Source organism: Microcaecilia unicolor, chromosome 11 (genome assembly GCF_901765095.1).
Source record: "Microcaecilia unicolor chromosome 11, aMicUni1.1, whole genome shotgun sequence".
Taxonomy (NCBI): domain Eukaryota; kingdom Metazoa; phylum Chordata; class Amphibia; order Gymnophiona; family Siphonopidae; genus Microcaecilia; species Microcaecilia unicolor.
The window spans coordinates 35075406-35096591 of NC_044041.1; the positions used below are offsets into that span (position 1 = coordinate 35075406).

Genomic DNA, 21186 nt, shown 5'->3' on the forward strand with positions numbered 1-21186 from the left:
CACCTACCTTTAAAGTTTTTCTAAAAACCTTATTTCCCGATGCCAAAAAGACGAGGCAAGCAACGCCCTAGCCCTGCGGCCCAGCCTGTGTCTTCGGTGGGAACGTTGGACCGCTTTCTGCAATCAAGTGCAGCGACGGGAGCTTCTTCGCAGCCGGTGAGCCTGGGGAGAGGATTGCCATTCTCCTGACTTGAAGCCAAAACAACTTTAAGCCCCGAGACACGGAAACCCCGAGTGCGGCTCTGGAGACACCGGACGCCAAAGAGCCGATAGGGTTTCCCCGCGTTTGGAACAGTGGATGACGGAGGGGAGAATATCATTGGGGGAAATCAAACTGCATTTGAAAGTCAGCCATCGATGGAATCAACATTTGCAATTGGGCTAGCAAGTAAGTCTTTTTTGCCACTAAAACCGGAGACTATAACTTTGGACACAATTTGGCAAGCATTAGTGGGTTTAGAAGCTTCCTTTTCACAGAAATTTACATCAATGATTCAACATTCTAACCAAATGCTTGAAAAAATACCAACACTCAAAAAAAACAAATTATAACCATGGGTAATGAAATGGAAAAAAATTCTAAGACTTTACAAGATTGCCAACAGATCCAAGTTTAACGTGATTAAAGAAAATCTTGTTCTTCAAAACAAGATTGAAATCCTGGAAAATTATCAAAGGTCCAATACCCTTAGGCTTATAAATGTTCCTAAGCAATTGTCAATCTCACCTCTTATAACTTTTAAAAAATATCTAACAGAGGTTTTGAAAATTCCGGAACAGTCACATCCTCCTATATCCAAAATATACTACATTTCGTCTTTCCAGAAGAGAGAATTAGACTGAGGAAATAGACTTGATGAACCTGTGGAAACCTTATACCCGAATTTAACACAGATCTATGAGGATGATAATGTGGGACTGACAACTGCTACACTTAAAGTAACTTTATTTTACAACCCAATAGAGACTGGATACTTAAGCAGTATTTTCTAAATAGAGATCAAAATTTCCTTGAATATAAAATAAGAATGTATCCAGATGTATGTAAAACTACTCAAAAGAAAAGGCAAGAGTTTCTTAAATTGCGCCCTAAAGCTTTGCAGCTGGGCGCTTTATTTTGGTTAAATTTTCCTTGCAAATGTGTCCTAAAGTTAAACTCTGTTAAATATATATATTTTTGATCCTAAGCAATTTAACTTTTTTCTGAAATCCAAGACTGCTGACTTATCTATGCCACAGCCAAGGAATATAAGAACTTCAATGCCGTGATAATTTAAAGATCACTCGAACTTCTTTTCTGCCGCCTTTTTCTTAAATTTATTTAATAAATTAAAAAAATTTTCCTATGTATTGAGGAATTGCCTCCTAATAGTGGACTAAAGATGAGCAAAGCCAATGATTTAGTAAGATGTAGTAATTAGTTTCCTTAGTCTTGCAAAGTCTTATAATCATCTATTCTGTATCAAGCTTTCTACTTGAAAATAATATTGTAAATCTAATAAAAACAAAAAAAGGAAAAGAACGCCATCAATTAAAATGGAACAGAAATAAATATCCCAAACATTCAATGTCAGGAAAGACATAACCAACAACATCTAAAACATAATAATATATCAAGTAAAACCACAGTCAATCTAGACCAAAAAAAAAAAAAGTCTTTGTCATCATCTCTCCTGAACTAGCCACCAGTTGTGGTTCTGGCTTCATTGTAGAACACGGTCTGTCTGTCTTTTCCTAGGTCTGCTTAAGTCTAGGTTGAGAAAATATTCAATTTAATTTAGTGTCTAAAAATAACATCTTCCAAAAAGCTGGATTCACTCATGTACAGTTAACTATTGAAGGCAGTTTAAAAAGACAATTGCTTCGGCAGCCTGATTCAGCGTTCACAATGTGATGACTGTAAATTTCTGTCTCAGGATTTGTGAAGCGTTGCTGATTAGACTCTCTCTTAATCAGCTTCTATTGATATGGAATTCAGAGATTCACTCATCAACTCATCCTCTGTCTTTTGTTCACTTTCACCGGATGCAGACTGATGAGCAGAAACTGAAAGAATATACAGAATGTTCTGGTCAGATTTGCAACAAATGAGACTGAAATTAAAATAGCTTTCAGTGCTTAACCAAATGACATCTGGAGACTTACCCAGCTGTTTAAGAGGTTCTCTATCTCTCGAGGACTGTTGAATTCGATGTGATTTATTTTCTGTTCTAGGTAAAGCTCCTGGCTTTAGCCTGTAATAAATACATGGGGCAGTGTGAATTCTCCTTTATTACTGTTTTCCCTTTCAGGCTATGCTTAAAGAGGATCATATGTAAAAGGATTTGCCTGGTTAACATCAGGTGTTAACTGGATCAGTCCTTTGCTGTCAATATTAAGGTTGTTGAATGGAAAGTTTTTGGCCAGATGTCCTGATCTCTAGAGAGGCCGCCAAGGTGAATTTTCCCTTTATCTGGATAGTGGCAGTATCCAGATCCTGACGAGTTTATCTGAATAAGTCAACTACAAAGATAGTGAGCCTGAGATATTCGGATAAATGTACCCAGATATCTCAGGTCCACTGTCTCTGTGGCTGATTTATCCAGATAGCTGTGATTATCCAAATCCCGACCAGTTTATCTGAGTAAGTCGGCCACAAAGATCGTGAGCCTGAAATATTCAGATAAATGGATGAAGATATCTCAGGTCCACTATCTCTGTGGCTGACTTATCCAGATAACTTTATTAGCTAGATATCACAGATATCCGGACAGGTCACGCTTTCCAAAAATACTAGGACTAAGGGGCATGCGATGAAACTACAGTGTAATAAATTTAAAACAAATCTGAGAAAATTTTTCTTCACCCAACACGTAATTAAACTCTATAATTTGTTGCCGGAGAATGTGGTGAAGGCGGTTAGCTTGGCAGAGTTTAAAAGGGGGTTAGACGGTTTCCTAAAGGACAAGTCCATAAACCGCTACTAAATGGACTTGGGAAAAATCCACAATTCCGGGAATAACATGTATAGAATGTTTTGTATGTTTGGGAAGCTTGCCAGGTGCCCTTGGCCTGGATTGGCTGCTGTCGTGGACAGGTTCCTGGCCTCAATGGACCCTTGGTCTTTTCCCAATGTGGCATTACTTATGTATGTACTTATAAAGATAGTGAACCTTATTTATCCAGATGTCTCAGATTCACTATCTCTGTGGCTGACTTATCCAGATAGCCGTGATATCCAGCTCATATCCAGTTAAAGTTCTCTGGCCAATGGGCAACCCTACCTCTGTTTTGCCTCCAACAGTTCTTTATTTTGAATGCACAAAACTTTATCCATTCAGTAGCTCAAACATTGACAGAAAGGGTTTATCCGGATACCACCAGCTGTGAATTGGATAAATCCATTTAGACGTCAACCCCCATATGTTCACCCTATATTTTCTTTTATCAGGAGACTCTTGATGTTTTATTTGGAGATTATCATAATTAAAACTTTAAAAAGGAAATAAATCAGGTATCAAAGGAGGAGAGAGGCTTTCAGCTCCCAGTTATCTATCTGGCCAAGTATTATTGCCAATGAAATACCATTTATGATGTGAATAAGTTGTTATACTCCATCCATCGCATAGAAAATCCATACAATTACAGAGAGGTTATGAAATAAGTCAGGACAGCACAATGTATAGAGTTAGGGTACATTGGTAAGTTAGTATGGGAAAGCTGGTACATTCACTCAACAGCGTTAATAAAGATCTTCAGTTTCAATATTTTCAATTGAACACATTTACTGAGCACCTAAATCCACTATCAAAAGAATTAAAGCACATTGGTGAGTTAATTGGGAAAGGTCGTACATCCACTCAACCGCCTGAATAGATGGAGGTCTTCAGTTTCAATATTGTCAATCAAAATATTTTTAATGAGCACCGTCCTCACCCCACTATCAAAAGGAATGTTTCTTTTGATAGTGGGGTGAGGTGCTCGTTAAATGTTTTTAATTGACAATATTGAAACTGAAGACCCCCATCTATTCAGGCTGTCGAATGGCTGTACGACCTTTCCCATCAAAAGAAACGTGAGCTCCTAGCTTTTACTCGCATCTCATGGAGGCGCTCCAAAGTCCCTGCATTATAGTACCCACAGAAAAAGTAGGTATAAATATCAATAGGGTACTTTGCTCTGGGCAGTAGAATATACCTTTCCATTGAAAATGGATGCAAAGTCTGTGTGTAAAAAATAACCACTGGACTTTGCAGTTATGCAAGCAAAATGGAAATTTTCTTCCTAAAACACTACCATGTTCTGGGAGCTTTAACATAACACTGGGATGTGTATTTGCTCACATTTGGGGTGAACCTCTTCATAAAAGTGGTTAATAAATCCTAATAAAGAAAGAGGCCTGTTTACTAAAGCTTAGCACGTGCCAATTCTGTTTGCACACTCTTTATTAAAAGGGCCCAAAACAAACAAACCTGCCTTAAAAATGTGCATGCAAAATTAATTTAATGCCCATTAATTTGGGAATCAATATCTGGAAAGTTGATTTGAATATGCTAAGAAGTTCCAATGGATATAAAAAAAATGTTATTAACAAAAATGTGTGAAACAAACCAAAAATTAGGGAAAAGGGTCAAAAATCCCAAAATGAACTTTTTCCCTGTGCATGTCTCTAGCATAAAAGGGTCTGACAGCTCAACATGGCCAAATTTAATTACTTGAGCATTTTTTTCCATTTTACTGCTAAGCAGGGGCGTAGCCAGACCTCGGCGGGAGGGGGGTCCAGAACCCAAGGTGGGGGGGCACAATTTAGCCTGCCTCGCGCCCCACCACCACTGCCAACCCTCCCCCTTTGCTGCCGCCAGGTACCTTTGCTGGCAGGGGTCCCCAAGCCCTGCCACCTGAAGTCTTCAGCGCCTGTCGACTCCAGTGCCTTCGCTGATCTGTTTCTAACTCCTGATGTCCTGTGTGCACGTCCTGTATGTAGCCCGTGCAGGACGTGCATGCAGGACATCAGGACTCGGAAACAGATCATCAGCGAAGGCGCCGGAGTCAACCAGTGCTGAAGAAGACTTCAGCTGGCGGGGGTTGGGGACCTCCGCTAGCAAAGGTACCTGGTGGTGGGAGGGGGGTCAGCGGCTTGGGGGGTCAAAAGTAAAAGGGGGCCAGGGCTTAATCTGTGGGGGCCCAAGCCCCCGTGCCCCCACCTAGCTACGCCCCTGCTGCTGCTAAGCAAACTCCTCTCTCTAAAACAAAAACTCATTTCATCAGAAAAAGAGTTGAAACCTTGACATCTGACTCTACTGCTCACACAGTCCAAACTTTGATAATTCAACCTGTGTTCCGGACAGCAGTGAGGGAGAAGTACAGCACACCTTTGCTTGTGTGGAAAGTTTAATTTTCCATCCCTTGCACTCGGTGAATGCGCAGAGGAAATGGGGGTAAGAGTTGGTTTCGCACTTTGTGAAGTTTTCTTCCTTTTAATCCAGGTGTGTTGCCTTTGCGAAGACTCTGGCTTGGCCTGATTTTCCTGGGATGTATTGAGACCTTCAGACCATAGAACAAATACAAAGTATCACCTATCTGCTAATGTATCGGTGTATCATTTCTACAATGAGTAGTGAATTCTTCCATACCAGTACATCTCGGTGCTCCAAGTTGTTTCTGGTGATGAGATAAAGTCGTGTACTGTCTTTTTATACATGTCCGCATGAAGCTGGTGCTGTAGATTCTGGCAATGCTCCAGAGATATCTCTTTTGTCCTAGGGTAAGGTCTGGATGCTGCAACATAAAATGAAATACAGAAAATATTCAATCAACCCTATGGGATAGCAAACTACAAATTTAAGCAAATACCTCCATAAAATAGTTTTGAAAACTCTCATTCACCCTTCCTATAAATCATTCATTAATAGACATATGATCAAACAGCGCTGGAATAGCACGGAGTTTTACTGCACTTATGATCAGAGATAATTGCATGCAATTCTCTCTGATCATGGGGTAGAAGTGTGGGAGGATTGTGCCTGAGCACATTCCTGCACTTGACAAGCCTCCCGCACTTGTTTGACAGGTCTAGGCTGTCAAAAGCCCAGATCTGTCAAACAGGGGCTGGAGGTCCATTGGACCACCAGACCCCAACTACCCAAGCCCCGAGCCAAGCAATATATTAATAAGATTGCTAGATAAGTTTGGGATTGGTGGAAACATACTTAGCTGGATCAAGGGTTTCCTAACCACATCAAGTAAAATCAAACTCAAACATATCACCATGGAAAGCAGACTGCGGAGTACTACAAGGATCACCACTACAACCGATCCTCTTCAACCTAATGATGACCCCACTAGCCCTTATCCAACCAAGGCCTTAACCCCTTCATCTATGCAGACGATGTCACAATATACATTCCTTACAAATCTAAACTGACAGAAATCACCAATGAAATCAAGATCAGCTTGATCATCATGGACTCTTGGGCAAATGCATTTCAACTAAAACTCAACAAAGAAAAAACACACTGTGTTATCCTCTCATCCCAACACAGCGCGCATAACCCCACAATTATCAACACCCCAGATTACACCCTCCCTATCTCAGACGGCCTGAAAATCCTCGGCGTTACATTGGACCGCAACCTTACACTAGAGAACCAAGTGACATCCACAACAAAGAAAATGTTCCACTCAATGTGGAAACCCAAAAGCATGAAACAATTCTTCCCGAGGGAAACATTTCGCAACCTGATACAATCAATGGTACTAAACCATGTAGACTACTGCAATGGAATTTATGCGGGATGCAAAGAACAAACATTAAAGAAACTTCAGACCACTCAAAACACAGCAGCTAGGCTTATCTTCGGAAAAACGTGATCTGAAAGCGCAAAACCCCTCCGCGAAAAACTACACTGGCTCCCAATCAAAAAATGCATTGCTTTCAAAATCTGCACTCTGGTTCACAAAATTATCTACGGTGAAGCCCCGGGATACATGATAGACTTGATCAACCTACCAACTAGAAACACATCCGAATCAACACGGACGTACCTAAATCTGCACTACCCAAGCTGCAAAGGACTCAAATACAAATCAACTTGCACATCCAGCTTCTCCTACATAAGCACACAACTGTGGAATGAATTACTAAAAGCCTTGAAAACTACGTACGACCACCTAAACTTCCGGAAAAAAAAAATAAAAACTAACCTGTTTAAAAAGGCATACCCTACCAACCCAACATAAATGCCTGATCTCTGCAACACAACAAAACTAAAGTACGTAAAGGACATAACACAACTCCTCCGTTGTACGATTCCCTAATGTGGCTGTACCACATGAACTTTATCTTACCACAACATCACTTTGTATTTGTGGAATAGTACCGGAATCTGCAAACGCCTCTCCGGTACTATGTAAGCCACATTGAGCCTACAAATAGGTGGGGATATGTGGGATACAAATGCAACAAATAAAATAAATAAATAAAAACGGGGGCTGGAGGTCCGGTGGACCTCCTGTCTCCCCGACACAAATTTGGGGGGGGCGCTGGAGATCTGGGGGTCTCCAGCCCCCCTAACCCCCCCCCCCAACATCCCTTAGATGTCCCTGGTGGCCCAGTGGGCTGTGGGTCAATCCCCCCACCTGGTGGTCTAGTGGCCCTTCCCCACCCCCCTACCTTCAGTGGTTAGTGGGGATGTGGTGTGGGACTCTCACAATCAGAGACTCCCCTATGCAAACTGCTCTCACAGTATGTCTCAAAAATTATGCTTTCCCCTGGAAACTTCTCTTTTTTTTTTTCTCATGGTTGGTATACCTTTAGAAACGGTGCTGCCGTTGTGGTCTTGGGGATGTGAATTGTTTTGACTTGTGCAATATGAGATGAGATTGTTCTAGACTCCTTCTTGTCCTCAAATTTATCAGGTTTGCCAGTCATACTTGCAGGGGCTGAAGAAAGGGAATAAGAAACCCTGAAATCAACAGTGGTGATCTAGTACAGCATGCAGCAAAACTGGAATAAACACAGCAACTAGAACACAGATCAAATACATGGTAACATCAGTATGGGTTCACATATTCTGCTAACGAGGAAAGTAAGCATTAATGATACACCGATACATTAGCAGATAGGTGATACTTTGGAGATGAGTGGATGTGGTCCCTCTTCACAAAAGCGGAGACAGGGAAGAAGTGGGAAACTAAAGACCGGTAAATCTCACGTCAGTGGTAGGAAAAATAATGGAGTCGCTGCTGAAAGAAAGGATAATTAACTTTCTAGAAGCCAACGGGTTACAGGACCCGAGGCAACACGGCTTTACCAAAGGAAAATCCTGCCAAATGAATCTTATTGACTTTTTTGACTGGGTGACCAAAGAACTGGATGAGGGACGTGCGCTAGATGTAATCTACTTGGACTTCAGCAAAGCCTTTGATACGGTCCCCCACAGAAGACTCGTGAATAAGCTGAAAGGGTTGAACTTAGGACTGAAAGTAGTGAACTGGATAAGAAACTGGTTGACCGACAGGTGGCAGAGGTTGGTGGTAAATGGAATCCGCTCGGAGGAAAGGAAGGCGAGCAGTGGAGTTCCTCATGGGTCGGTGCTGGGGCCTATTCTGTTTAATATATTTGTGGGAGATATTGTTGAAGAGTTGGAAGGTTAAGGTGTGCCTTTTTGCGGATGACATGAAAATAGCCAATAGAGTGGATACCCTGGAGGGAGTAGAAACGATGAGAAGGGATCTCCGAACATTAGAAGAATGGTCGAGGGTCTGGCAGTTAAAATTTAATGTACTATTCAAAATTCTGGGTTTACTAAAAAAAAACAAAAACGGTTTCTAATGACTCAACTGGTAAAGAAGTTATAGAAACCAAAAGAATATGGTAAACAGGTATCAGACAAACAATTACAAAAAACGTTCTATTTTTTTATTTTTCATATATATGCAGTGTATAATATTATATTGTGCTCAGTTTATTTTGGTGTATTACAATGACCCAAAGATTCAGGATGTGTTAAAAACACCTTACCGACATCATCGCACACCCTGCCTCCAACCTAAACGTAGCACTCCAGTACTAAAGTAGTTTCTACAAAAATAAAAATAAAAATAATGAAATATGAGCTACTTAGCTTAGGCGGATTTCAGAGGGCGGAATAGTTCAGCAGTCTCAATGTTGTTGACAAATCAGGAGGTAAAGTGAGGTCCCGGTCAATGCAATACAATTTTTAAAAGTAACCAATTAGTGCGTGATTACTCCATCAATCTTATGATCAGTGTCCAAAGTTCCCTTTTCACGGAGAGAGTGTGGTGGATATGTGGAATGCCCTCCCGCGGGAGGTAGTGGAGATAAAAACGGTAATGGAATTCAAACATGCGTGGAATAAACACAAAGGAATCCTGTTTAGAAGGAATGGTTCCATGGAATCTTAGTGGAGATTAGATGGCGATGCCGGTAATTGAGAAACAAAATGGGAGCTGGGCAGACTTCTACGGTCTACGCCCTGATCATGATTGAATAGATAGGGATGGGCTAGAGTGTAAATTTTAAGGGGCTTTGATGTTAGCTTCAGAACTTAGTACAAGAACAGTACTGGGCAGATTTCTACGGTCTGTGCCCTGAGAAAGGCAAGGACAAATCAAACTCGGGTATACATATAAAATATCACATACCATGTAAAATTAGTTTATCTTGTTGGGCAGACTGGATGGACCGTACAGATCTTTATGTGCCATAATTTACTATGTTACTATATTAAGAAGCGTAAAACATCTGAAGAAAAGGGGTCAGATACAGCTGGTTGTACTGATCTTTAACTGTCACTACATAAGTATTGCCATACTGGGACAGACCAAAGGTCCATCAAGCCCAGCATCCTGTTTCAGCAGTGGCCAATCCAGGTCACAAATACCTGGCAAGATCCCGAAAAAGTTCAACACGTTTTATGCTGCTTATCCTAGAAATAAGCAGTGGATTTTCCCCAAGCCAATTTAATTATGGTCTATGGAATTTTCCTTTAGGAAGCCAGCCAGACCTTTTTTTAAACCCCGCTAAACGCCTTTACCACATTCTCTGGCAACGAATTCCAGAGTTTAATTGCACATTGAGGGAAAAAAATAATTTCTCCGATTCGTATTACATTTACTACTTTGTAGCACTCATTATTTTATAGACCTCTATCATATCTCCCCTCAGCTGTCTTTTCTCCAAGCTGAAGAGCCCTAGACGCTTCAGCCTTTCCTCATAGGTAAGTCGTCCTATTCCCTTTATCACTTTCGCTGCCCTTCTCTGTTCAGGGCCAGCATCAAATATGATTAGGAACCCATGCAAGGAAAAAGCCCTTTCAGGATCAAAGGCCATTAACAACTCAAGTTTCCAAGTTTAATTCATATTTGATATGCCACTCAATTTGTAAGATGTTCTAAGCGGTGTAGAATTATTTGAAATAGATTGTGCAGAAGGTTAAAAGAACATGGAGTGCAGAGATACCCCCATCTTACCATACTGACTATGCTTCCTGTGGTGTTCTGTATATTTCTATTACTTGATCTACTAGGGTGCAAACTCACCCCACCAGTTAGAAAAGCCCTTCAGGATTGGCCTGCTTAACAAAATCACTACTGTACACTGTACACACTTTGGAGTGGAGGAGTCGCCTAGTGGTTAAGGTGGTGGACTTTGGTCCTGGGGAACTGAGTTTGATTCCCGGCACAGGCAGCTCCTTGTGACTCTGGGCAAGTCACTTAACCCTCCATTGCCCACCGCATTGAGCCTGCCATGAGTGGGAAAGCGCAGGGTACAAATGTAACAAAAAAAAAAAAAATAGATACTATTGGAGATTCTACATGGAATGTTGCTACTATTGGAGATTCTACATGGAATGTTGCTATTCCACTAGCAACATTCCATGTAGAAGGCTGCGCAGGCTTCTGTTGCTGTGAGTCTGACGTCCTGCACATACGTGCAGGACGTCAGACTCACAGAATCAGAAGCCTGCGCGGCCACATTGGTGATCCATGTAGAATCTCAAATAGTAGCAACAGTGGAGGAGTGGCCTAGTGGTTAGGGTGGTGGACTTTGGTCCTGGGGAAGTGAGGAACTGAGTTCGATTCCCGGCACAGGCAGCTCCTTGTGACTCTGGGCAAGTCACTTAACCCTCCATTGCCTGCCACATTGAGCCTGCCATGAGTGGGAAAGCGCAGGGTACAAATGTAACAAAAAAAAACAACTGAAGATAAGCTGGATGAAGCCAGAGATCTTCTGAGACAATGTCCTAGGGTACTTTATATCTGTGATCTTTGCCCCAGATTTAAAAAGAGAAAGTACATGCATATTTTCACCATGAAACTTCTTGCAGGTTTAATGTTCCCACAGACATCGGCCCCTGCTTTTTGTGCGAGTTGTTTATTCAAAGCAAATAATGCACGTGATAGAGTTAAAATACAATCTATGGCGGGGGGGTGGGGGGGGGAATTCTTTTAATTGTGCCCAAACTTAGGCGCCAGGAAGATCTCCACTAAACTGGTATTCTGCAAAGGCCGCTCTGCAAAGAGCATCCTTTAAAGAATAGTAGTTTAGTTTAGCATGGATCTCGTGCCTAACTTTGGGCGCTGCACTTACGCCTGCTGAAACCTGGCGTAAATGCTGGCGTGCGACTAAATGGCAGTTGGGTGCATAAATGACCCTATTCTGTAACATCGCACTTAATTTCTGGGACGGTCCCTGACCCACCCATGCCCCTCCCATGGCCACACCCCCTCTTGAGTTGCACACTTTATAGAATAGGCAGGTGAACAAGTAAACCGAAATTAGTATCAACTAACACTAATTACTGATTGTAAATGAGTCATTAACTAATTAATCTGCATGTGGATCTGGGATCCAGTGACCAAATTTTAACGACATATAAAAAATCCAGGGATATGTGTGTTATTTTTTGACCCCCCCCCCACCCCAAATACAGGGAACACCCCCTCTAAATATGACTAAAAAGACAGCACAATCATTTCAGCTACATCGAGGGTGTGAGGAGGAGAGGTGCAGTGGGGTAGCCATGGGTGGGTCCACCTAATTTGGGCTCAGGCCCACCCAAAATCGTAGCACTCTTGCCATAGCTAGTGGGGATCCCTAAACCCTGCCAACTGAAGACTTCTTCCTTCTTGGGCACCCAGCGCTCTTCCAAATGGCAGCCAGCAGCACTTACCTCAAGCTGATGCTAACACCGGCCCCTCTGCACATACTTGGTTTTCACAATTGTGTGGCCTGCCAGTGGTGGCCTCGGCTCAAGGCAAGTGCTGCCAGCTGCTCGAGGAGGAAATCTTTAGCTGGCGGGGTTTGGGGATTCCTGCAAGCTCAGGTATTTAATATTTTGGTTGGTAGGTGGGAAGGGGCAGAGAGCGTAGCCAGGGAGGATGAATTCCATACCCACCCAGCTTGGGCTCAGGCTCACCCAAAATTGGCCGTCAAGCTATGCCCGTGGAGAGGTGATTCTCAAACAGCACATATTTCATTATTATCTGCTTACACAGCTTGGAAAATAATCCTCACTGTGTGCTACTTATAAAATGCGTTTGCATGATGTTGGTTTCTCTGTGACCCTGTAAAAAAAATTATTCTGAAAAATAAACTTTAGCTCAGAAAATCTTGTATGGGATAAGTAGGCTAAGTTCTATTAAAAGAATGGGTCTTTTTTAAACTAATTATCTCTTTCAATTCTATGTGTTAATTACACTTATTATCACAATCCTCAGGGTACTACTTACCAGTATATTTTTGGTTCTGGTAATGATGGTACCCAGCTAATCTGTGAAAAGAAACAGGCACTGTGAGTAACAGCATAGAATTAGCTCTGACTACTGAAAAGAACCAAAGAAAGGAAAAGGGACATTTAACCAGCCTCATCTGTGTCCCAGTAACACCTAATCTTGGTAGAAAATCTCAATGTATTGTGCCATAACATATTTCAAACTTGCTACTCCCTTTCCTAGGTAACAGACAGAGAGGGAGAACCCAATTGCAAATACAAAAAGCAATCAGGAAACTATATGTCAAATAATTTCAAACATTACAAAAGTCTTTCTTACAAAACTAAATGTACATAAAACTACATATACAAAGCTATAACGCAGTGGGGCTGCCACATATGATATACGGTGGAAATAAATACGATAGTCATTCCCTGTTATGAGAGTATTCTCATTTTTATAGCCAGGGCCGGTCTTAGCAAGTGCGGGGCCCTGTGCAGACCAATTTGGTGGGGCCCCATCCTAGCCCTGCCCCCACCCTAGCTCCACCCCACCCTAGCTCCACCCCACTGATAAGATTATTCTATTTTTAGAAAATTTTTTTTATTTATGAAATTTAAAATAAAGACAAATGAAGCTAAACTTGTACAAAAAAACTGATTGAAATAATAAGCACAATGCTCTCATCATGAAACCTCCCCTCCCCAGAAATTATTCAGTTCAAGTCCACTACAATTAGTAGTTCCAATTCTCATAACAAAGGAGAAAATAAGGAAAAATATTAAGAAAAGATCCAGCACAGTGCTACAGTGTATACCAGGAATGCTTTATCTGCCTATGGCTGGAGAGAGGTTGACTGACTCGATGCGGTCCCGGTCCGGGTCGGAGCGGAGACATAAGGCAGAGTTGAGGCACACTGAGCGGGGGCCCCTTAGGCGCGGGGCCCTATGCGGCCACCTTGGTCGCCTCTGCCTAAGACCGGCCCTGTTTATAGCAATCCACTGCATTGTAACTTCCTCGAGCACTGTTCTCTGCTGCATTGCCTACCCTGCTTCCCCTCACGTCATGCCAGTGGCATAGCTAGGTGGGGCCACGGGGGCCTGTGCCCCCCAAAAATTACCTCCAGGGCCCCTGGTTTTGCTGGCGGGGGGTCCCCAACCCCCGCCAGCTGAAGCGTTGTCCAGCGCCAGTCTCCGGCGCTGCCGAGTTGCCTGCCCTGCTCTCTCTTCCCCCTCACGTCCTGCACACTCCTTTTAGTGAAATTCAGTTTCACTTATGTTTCAACATTTTTATTGACCAACCAATACAGAAATAAAATTTTGCACACATGAATCTACAAAGGCAATTGTCGTCTGTGATCATTATCATAATCCAACATTATTTCCCCCCCCCCTTTTCACCCTCCTCCCCCCACCCCTCCTTCCCTCTTCTTTCCAGTGATACCATCCAATTGTTTACCCCTTCACCCCTCTCTCCCCGATCTCCCTCAATTCAGTTTCACTTAAAGGAGCATGCAGGACGTGAGGAGAAAGAGAGCAGGGCAGGCAACGCAGCAGTGCCAGAGACCGGCACTGGAGAAGGCTTCAGCTGGCGGGAATTGGGGCCCCCCGCCAGCCAAGGTACTTTGCTGCAGCAGTGGGTGGGGAGCGGTGAGGCGGCGAGGGGGGATGGCGGCAGACTAAAATGTGTCGTCGTCCCCTACCTCGGGCTCTGGCCCTCTCCCACCGTGAGGTCTGGCTACGCTCCTGCATCACGCATGCTCAATTTCACTAAAGCTGAGTATACCCGCAATGTGAGGGGAAGCAGGGCAGGCAATGTGGCAGAGAACAGGGGCCACAAATCTAATTTGGAATCCTGTGTCTGCTCCTCCCTGACCCCTAAGGGTGGTCTGGCACTGGGGTCTGTCTTTCTCCTGCTCCTGTTGGGACCCAGGTTAATGTGATCACCCGAGTTCCATCAGAAGCAGGAGAGAGACAGACCCCAGCGCTGCCCCCCCCCCTTGGAGGCCAGGCCCTGGGGAATCTTGCCCCCCCCCTCTCAGCAGCCCTTTCAATCTCGCAGTTCACATACCATTAGCATTGAGAATTGGGAAGATAAGTTTTGCTTCTGCTCCCGTGGTATGTGTTGGGCACAGTTCCCTCTACAGTAAGGGAGTGCAGAGCATCGGCCTATCGATGACCTCTGAACCCCTTCTATGGATTTCCAAGGAACAGCATACTGCAGCCGTCTTTCTTACATAAGAAGGGGGAGGGGGTGAACTATTAGTAGGTACAAATCAGCGTCAAAGGCAGTGACAGATTAAAAAAGTCACAAGGATGGATAATGGCCAGGACACAGCCTGGGGGACCAAGACCCCTTTAATACTTCTCTGGTCACAACATATAACCTCTGCCTTGCTGAGGAAAAAAAGCTCTACCTGCAAATTAAGGTAAGTTTCCTGCTCATTGTTTATTTATTTATTTATTTATTAGGATTTATTTACCGCCTTTTTTAAATCATTCACTCTGCTAACCTAAGCCTCTCATTCCCAAAAGTTAAACCATCAGCTACAGCAGCATTTCTCAACCAGTGTGCCATGGGAATTTTCTGTCACTCCTTTCCCATCTCCAGCCAGTGGCCCGGCATTATAAGATTTCTTCTGTAGTGGTTGGCAGCAGCGGACGACGATTCAGACAGCATCAAACCCTGAGTCTTCTCTCTGATGTAACTTCCTGCTTCCACATTATAGGTAAGAAGCATCAGAGAGAGGGCTCTAGTTGGTGCGAGCAGGCTGTTTGAATCACTGCCACTGCTGCCCACTGCAGGAAAAAAGGTGAGGGAAAAACAGACAGGCTAAATTTCCCAGTTTGTGTGTACCCAGATAGCATGAGGAAGTTAATGGATCCTTCATACTAAATCTACTTTAACTTGGCCATACATTGGCTCAATGTAACAAATGACACAAACAAGTGGAGGCCATCTTTACTTGCTTTATTTTTTGTCTATTAGATTGTAAGCTCTTTGAGCTGGGACTGTCTTTCTTCTATGTTTGTGCAGCGCTGTGTACGCTCTGTAGCGCTATAAAAATGCTAAATAGTAGTAGTAGTAATTATAGTGAGTCCTTGGGTTGGATGTGTGTATTCCTGTGGCAGTTTGCCTAGCTCTCATCACAAATTTTAACCAGATTATTATACTGAAAATTGTATGACATTTAGATTGTGTCCATTTGGTATGATCTCATTACTTTGTCATTAGGGGGGGGTAGGTCTATAAATGTGTGCCTGGAGTCTATTATAAAGGAATTTAGGCCTACAGGCTGAATGCAGTGAAGGGATGTGAATGTGATCAACACCAGCACTGTGGTGGGTGGGTGGGTGGGTTCGCTTTAAAATTGTTTTTGAATGCATGTTATTTTTGGCTAATTTTGTTATCTTTGCCATGTATTGTTGCCCTTTTGCCAACTTGTGATTTCAATACAAAAAATTATTCAACTCTAAAGATAACACAATTATTAAAAATTTAATTGAACTTAAAAACATAATCTTACTAATTATTGGTTACATGATAAAATACATAACCCTAAAATGCTGATGGTGTGTGTCTCCAGTTCAAGATGAAAGGTTGGCTTGTAGCCATTTCTTAACTATTGGCTACCTACATTCAAATATGACGCTTATAAAGATTGACATTTATCTTTTAAACCGCTTTGCTCATATTCTATGCTGATCGAGCTCTAGACACGGTGGAAAGCTAGCTGGCTCCAGAAACAACTTTGCAGGATGTTATTCTAATGATTCATGTAGAGAGGGCCTCTGCACACGATGACTCAGTTCCAGAAACGGCCTCTAAAAGCATCACTTAAATACAATGACTTAGTGACGGTGACGGCTGGAGTTAGATGAACTATCACGGCACATCCCCCTCACCTACCTGGTTGTTGTTAAGCGCTTTTCAGCTGGGCACTGCCAAGTCTGTCCTTTGCAGACTTTCAGGCTCCTGTCATCCTGTGCAATGAACGTGACTTGTTTTTTCATGGTCTTATTATAGGATTGTAAAACAAAAATAATAATACAAATTAGCTTTTATCTGGCAGCCCCCGCATAAAACAACGATGCACAGACTGCATTACCTGGGCAGTATAAATAACATCGGCTTGCCTTCATCAGCTGAGCACGACAAGCGCATGCGCAGTCTGGGGTCAGGCTGAGGGTCAGAGCTACGAACAATATTCAGAAGCAACAAGCAGCTGCATTACACGTCAAAAGAAGCACATTTTCTTTCATTTGTGCTATGCACTGAAAACGAGGCACAGAACAGCGCAATTTTCTATAGATTTCTACAACTAAATATGTTAACTGTCTTTCCCCCAACCAAACACAATCAGTATTTTAATGATATTTGTTTATTATGGGAACAACTGGTGTGTAATGCATTGGTTGTGCATATAGCGAACATGTAACTAAAACCAGAGCAACTGATTGGCATAATTTTCAATAAATAAAATGCCTTTTCTTGTAGAGATGCCAGAATTCCAGTGATATAATCTGAAAGCAGACAAATGTATAGTTTTGATAAACGTATGCATTTTATTTAGAAAAAAACTGTACCTTTTATCTAGTGAGTAGATACACAGAAAACAGTAATATGTAACCACCAGAAATAGAAGGGATGCACCAGCCTGCCAACAATAACTTTATTTAAGAGAAAATCAACAGCGTTGTTGGATGTAACTGAATGAAACCGTTATTGAACTGACCAATGTTTTGTATTAAATGCAAAATACTGACTCACAAGAAAAGCAATTCTGTTACAGAAATATCAATGGTAATCCTATTCCTAATAGAGAAAAGCATCCATTACTAGCAAAAAAAGAGAGAGAGAGAGGAAACAAAAACAAGTTATCCATTTATTTTGGACAATCAATCATAAAGGCGGAAGAGATCAACAGATTAGAAAGCAAAGAAAAGGCATAATCTGATTCTCCCAGGGTACTTAACATTCCCAGACCAAGCAATGGGTTGTGTGCATGCTGACCCCATAGCTTGTTTGCCCATTTAACAAGTGACTCATGTCACCCACCTACAATATATTGAATATAATCAATTACAATTCATTCCATATTCGACAAGGAGAATGCTATTCTCAAGCATTCTGCTACCTTGCTAAACGTGGGAACGCCACTCCCAAGTGTGCTCACCTTGAAATGACCACTGTAGTAGATAATTGTGAAGTAATATTTAAAATGGAACTTCAATATATAGGCCTTTAATTTTAATATACAGACTCATGACTCATCTGGCCGTTACAACTCATTTGACCCGCTGATCCAATTTGAGAATCTGAATAATATGTCTGCTTTTAGCAATTTAGGGGAACTGCATGGGAACTGTGTGACCATAGTGCCAGGGGTCTGCTGCATACCTTGGGGCCTTACTCCCTTTTGCTGGCTCTTTTGAAAGTGCATGATGAGTTACAGATGGGGAGGGAGAATCTGGGATCTAGTCTAGTCAATCAAAGTAAACAGGGTGTAATCCAGTATGCTGACATGGCTATTGTATCAAACTCACTAAAGTAAATAAGGATATTGTACTCGTTTTGACATGGCTAGATTAACACAACGCGGGCTTACTAAACAGAAAGTACCGTCAGGCTACCACAACAGCCTGGCAGTACTTCCCACCCCTAGCGCATTGTCATATTTGGCACTACAAAAATGGAGTGTACTCAATGGGAGGTGGTAAGGGCTCCCCCCCCCCCCCCAAATGACCAAAATAAAACATTTTGCTCTCTATGGTACTTCTGAAAAATGTTCAGTGGAATTTGCCTGGGAAACTTAATTCTGAGTTAATTTCCTGGGTTGAAAACTTTATTTAGTATTTGCACAGATGCATTTGTACCAGTGGACTTCTCCACTACAGCCCAAGTTTTCAAAGGAAATTCTATTTATTTCAAACTGCTCCCTCTCCCCCCCCCCCCCCAGCAAAGACACCCAAACTTACATAAAGCTCTCTTGTCTAGTGCTGTCCTGCTGCTCATGTGCTCATTCAGGCAGTGCCTCCACCCCCACCAGCTCTGTCCACCATCATGTAAAATTCTTGCATTTTGTTGCCAGTTCCTTTTTCAGCCTGCACAGACCCTTCACACCAGGGGCGTAGCCAGACAACAGATTTTGGGTGGGCCTGGGCAAGACGTGGGTGGGCACCAAGTGTTCTCCCTCCCCCACCACCATGAAAAATATATCTCAGCTGGCAGGAAAACACTTCTTTCTACCTTGGCCGTCTGCAGCAGGCTTATGCTGAAAACTGAGCATGTGCAGGTGCCAGTATCATGGAGAGTAGCGTTTTCATTACCATCAGGGGGAAGTCTTCAGCTGGCGGAGCTTGGGATCCCCACCAGCTACTGCTAAACATGTGCTACTGATGGGTGGGCCTGAGCCCTAAATGGGTGGGGCCCGGCCTACCCAGGCCCACCTGTGGCTATGCCACTGCTTCACACTTTCTCAGATTATTCTTAAATTCCCACTTCTTTTCAACAATCTCTCTCCCTCTCAGAACACTTACTGGTTCCATAGTTCTCTCCAGAGACCCATGTGTTATTCAACCCGCACCCCTCCCCCTACTCCAGCACTTGCATCTGAGCACCTCCTTCCTGTAACTAGAGCAGCATTTACCTGGATCCTCCTATCACTTGAAGGGGAAAGGATTGGAGAAGCTCCCTATACTCTGAAAAATATCCACACACTTTAGCCATTCTTCTGGCTTGGTAAGTTTGTAGAATCTTAAAAAAAAATCCAGACAGCTGACAATCCTTACCTCTTGAGTCGTGAGCACATCTGGCAGCCCCCCCCCCCAAACCTTTGGACCCTAGGCACATGTCTAGTTTGCCTAGGCCTTCATTTGACCCTGAGTTTCAGTGTGTAATAATTGAATAATGTCTGATGAAACTAAGAGCAAAGAGGAAGCAAATCAAGTAATGTGGACATCAGATAGTTTAAAAGAGGAGATGTGAAAAGGACAGGTGATACTGGAAGAGAATACAGATGGTCAGTGGTGTTCCTAGGGGGGCTGGCACCCGGGGTGGATCGCTGATGCACCCCACCCCCCTGGGTGCAACGCCCCCCCCCCCCCCGATGCCACGCGGACCCCCCCAGTGAAAGGACACCCCCGCGAAGGAACCCCCTTCCCCCCGCCGGGTGCACGCCTTTCCTCTGTTGTTCGATGCTTCTTCTCTGCCCCGGAACAGGTTCCAGGGCAGAGAAGAAGCATCGAACGGAGGGCAGGCGCGCGCGGTACCCCCCGGCAGCGTGCACCCGGGGCGGACCGCCCCCCCCCCCTAGGAACACCACTGCAGATGGTAAATCCGATGGCTGGAAGAAATTCCATGTTGTGGAAACTAATGAAGGCAATCCTGTGTTCGGGTGGGATGTGTGTAGTGACCAAGGCTTTTTTTTGAGGGTGTACTGAGTACCGGCACCTTTTCCATTGTCTGCTAAAATTGACCCATGGTCCCCAAGTTTTAATGAAAGAGCTCAGGCTCTGCACAACAATTCTGCCTTGTCATCGATTCTGTGACTGGTTACAGGGGGCCTTGCTATTGTGAGGTGGGTCCCTCAGTGATCACCCCACTGCTGAAGGGTGGCCTAGCATTTGAGTACCAGCACCTTTTTTGCTAGAAAAAACGCACTGGTAGTGACTGTTACACCTGCATAATGTAGAAATCCAAGGCTCAAGATGTCTCAGTAAAATTATACGGAACAAAGAATATGAAAAATCATATGAAGTCATATTTCACCAGTTTTAGTAAGCGACTGACAATGACTAGTTTTGTGAAACGAGTTCCAGGTAGGAATTTCAGTGAATCAGACAGAGCAACTGTAAAAACAAAGCTGAAATGTGGCTTGTGGTACAGTCTACTTATCATTTCTATAGCGCTACTAGATGTATGCAGCGCTGTACACTGGACATAAAGAGACAGTCCCTGCTCGAAATAGCTTACAATCTAAGTAGGATAGACAAACAGGACAGATAAGGGAATTACAAAGGTGGGAATGATAAAAATGGGTACTGAACAAGTGAGTAAAAAGCGGCATCAAAAAGGTGGGCTTTTAGCCTAGATTTGAAGAAAGCCTGAGATGGAACTTGACGTACTGGCTCAGGAAGCCTATTCCAGGCATATGGTGCAGCAATATAAAAGGAACGGAGTCTGGAGTTAGCAATGGAGGAGAAGGGTGCAGATAAGAGAGATTTACCCAGTGAATGGAGTTCCCGAAGAGGAGTGTAGGGAGAGATATGAGCGGAGAGGTACTGAGGAGCTGCAGAGTGAAAGCACTTGTAAGTCAGTAAGAGGAATTTGAACTGTATGTGGAAATGGATATGGAACCAATGAAGTGACTTAAGGAGAGGGCTAACATGAGCATAGCGACAATGGCAGAATATAAGTCATACAGCAGAATTTTGAACAGATTGAAGAGGAGAGAGATGCCTTAGTGGG

The 21186-nt window shown here is 43.2% G+C and overlaps 1 protein-coding gene across 3 annotated transcripts; it reads right to left on the minus strand.

The window, feature by feature from the left end:
• Nucleotides 1-1308: 1308 nt before the first annotated feature.
• FAM216A (family with sequence similarity 216 member A) lies at nt 1309-16886 on the minus strand. 3 transcript variants are annotated; one of them, XM_030219144.1, is made up of 8 exons: nt 16826-16868; nt 16627-16733; nt 12736-12776; nt 7790-7920; nt 5613-5757; nt 5352-5523; nt 2146-2234; nt 1309-2046 (listed from the first exon to the last, which is right to left on the minus strand). In XM_030219144.1, exons 2-8 carry the CDS (start codon nt 16728-16730, stop codon nt 1949-1951), a joined length of 780 nt encoding a protein of 259 aa, XP_030075004.1. In that variant the 5' UTR covers nt 16731-16733; nt 16826-16868; the 3' UTR covers nt 1309-1948. The 3 variants fall into 3 exon arrangements, with proteins under 3 accessions (XP_030075004.1, XP_030075006.1, XP_030075005.1); XM_030219146.1 differs by lacking the exon at nt 16627-16733 and having other exon boundaries at nt 16826-16886; XM_030219145.1 differs by lacking the exon at nt 16826-16868 and having other exon boundaries at nt 16627-16807.
• Nucleotides 16887-21186: the final 4300 nt, after the last annotated feature.

What these genes read in the sequence shown, in the direction of transcription:
- FAM216A (XM_030219144.1), bottom strand. Translation starts at nt 16,730, where the DNA reads ATGAAAAAACAAGTCACGTTCATTGCACAGGATGACAGGAGCCTGAAA. An exon ending in CGGCAGCACCGTTTCTAAAG is followed by an intron (nt 5,758 to 7,789) that starts GTATACCAACCA and finishes TTTATGTTGCAG; the next exon opens with CATCCAGACCTTACCCTAGG. An exon ending in AGAACCTCTTAAACAGCTGG is followed by an intron (nt 2,047 to 2,145) that starts GTAAGTCTCCAG and finishes ATATTCTTTCAG; the next exon opens with TTTCTGCTCATCAGTCTGCA.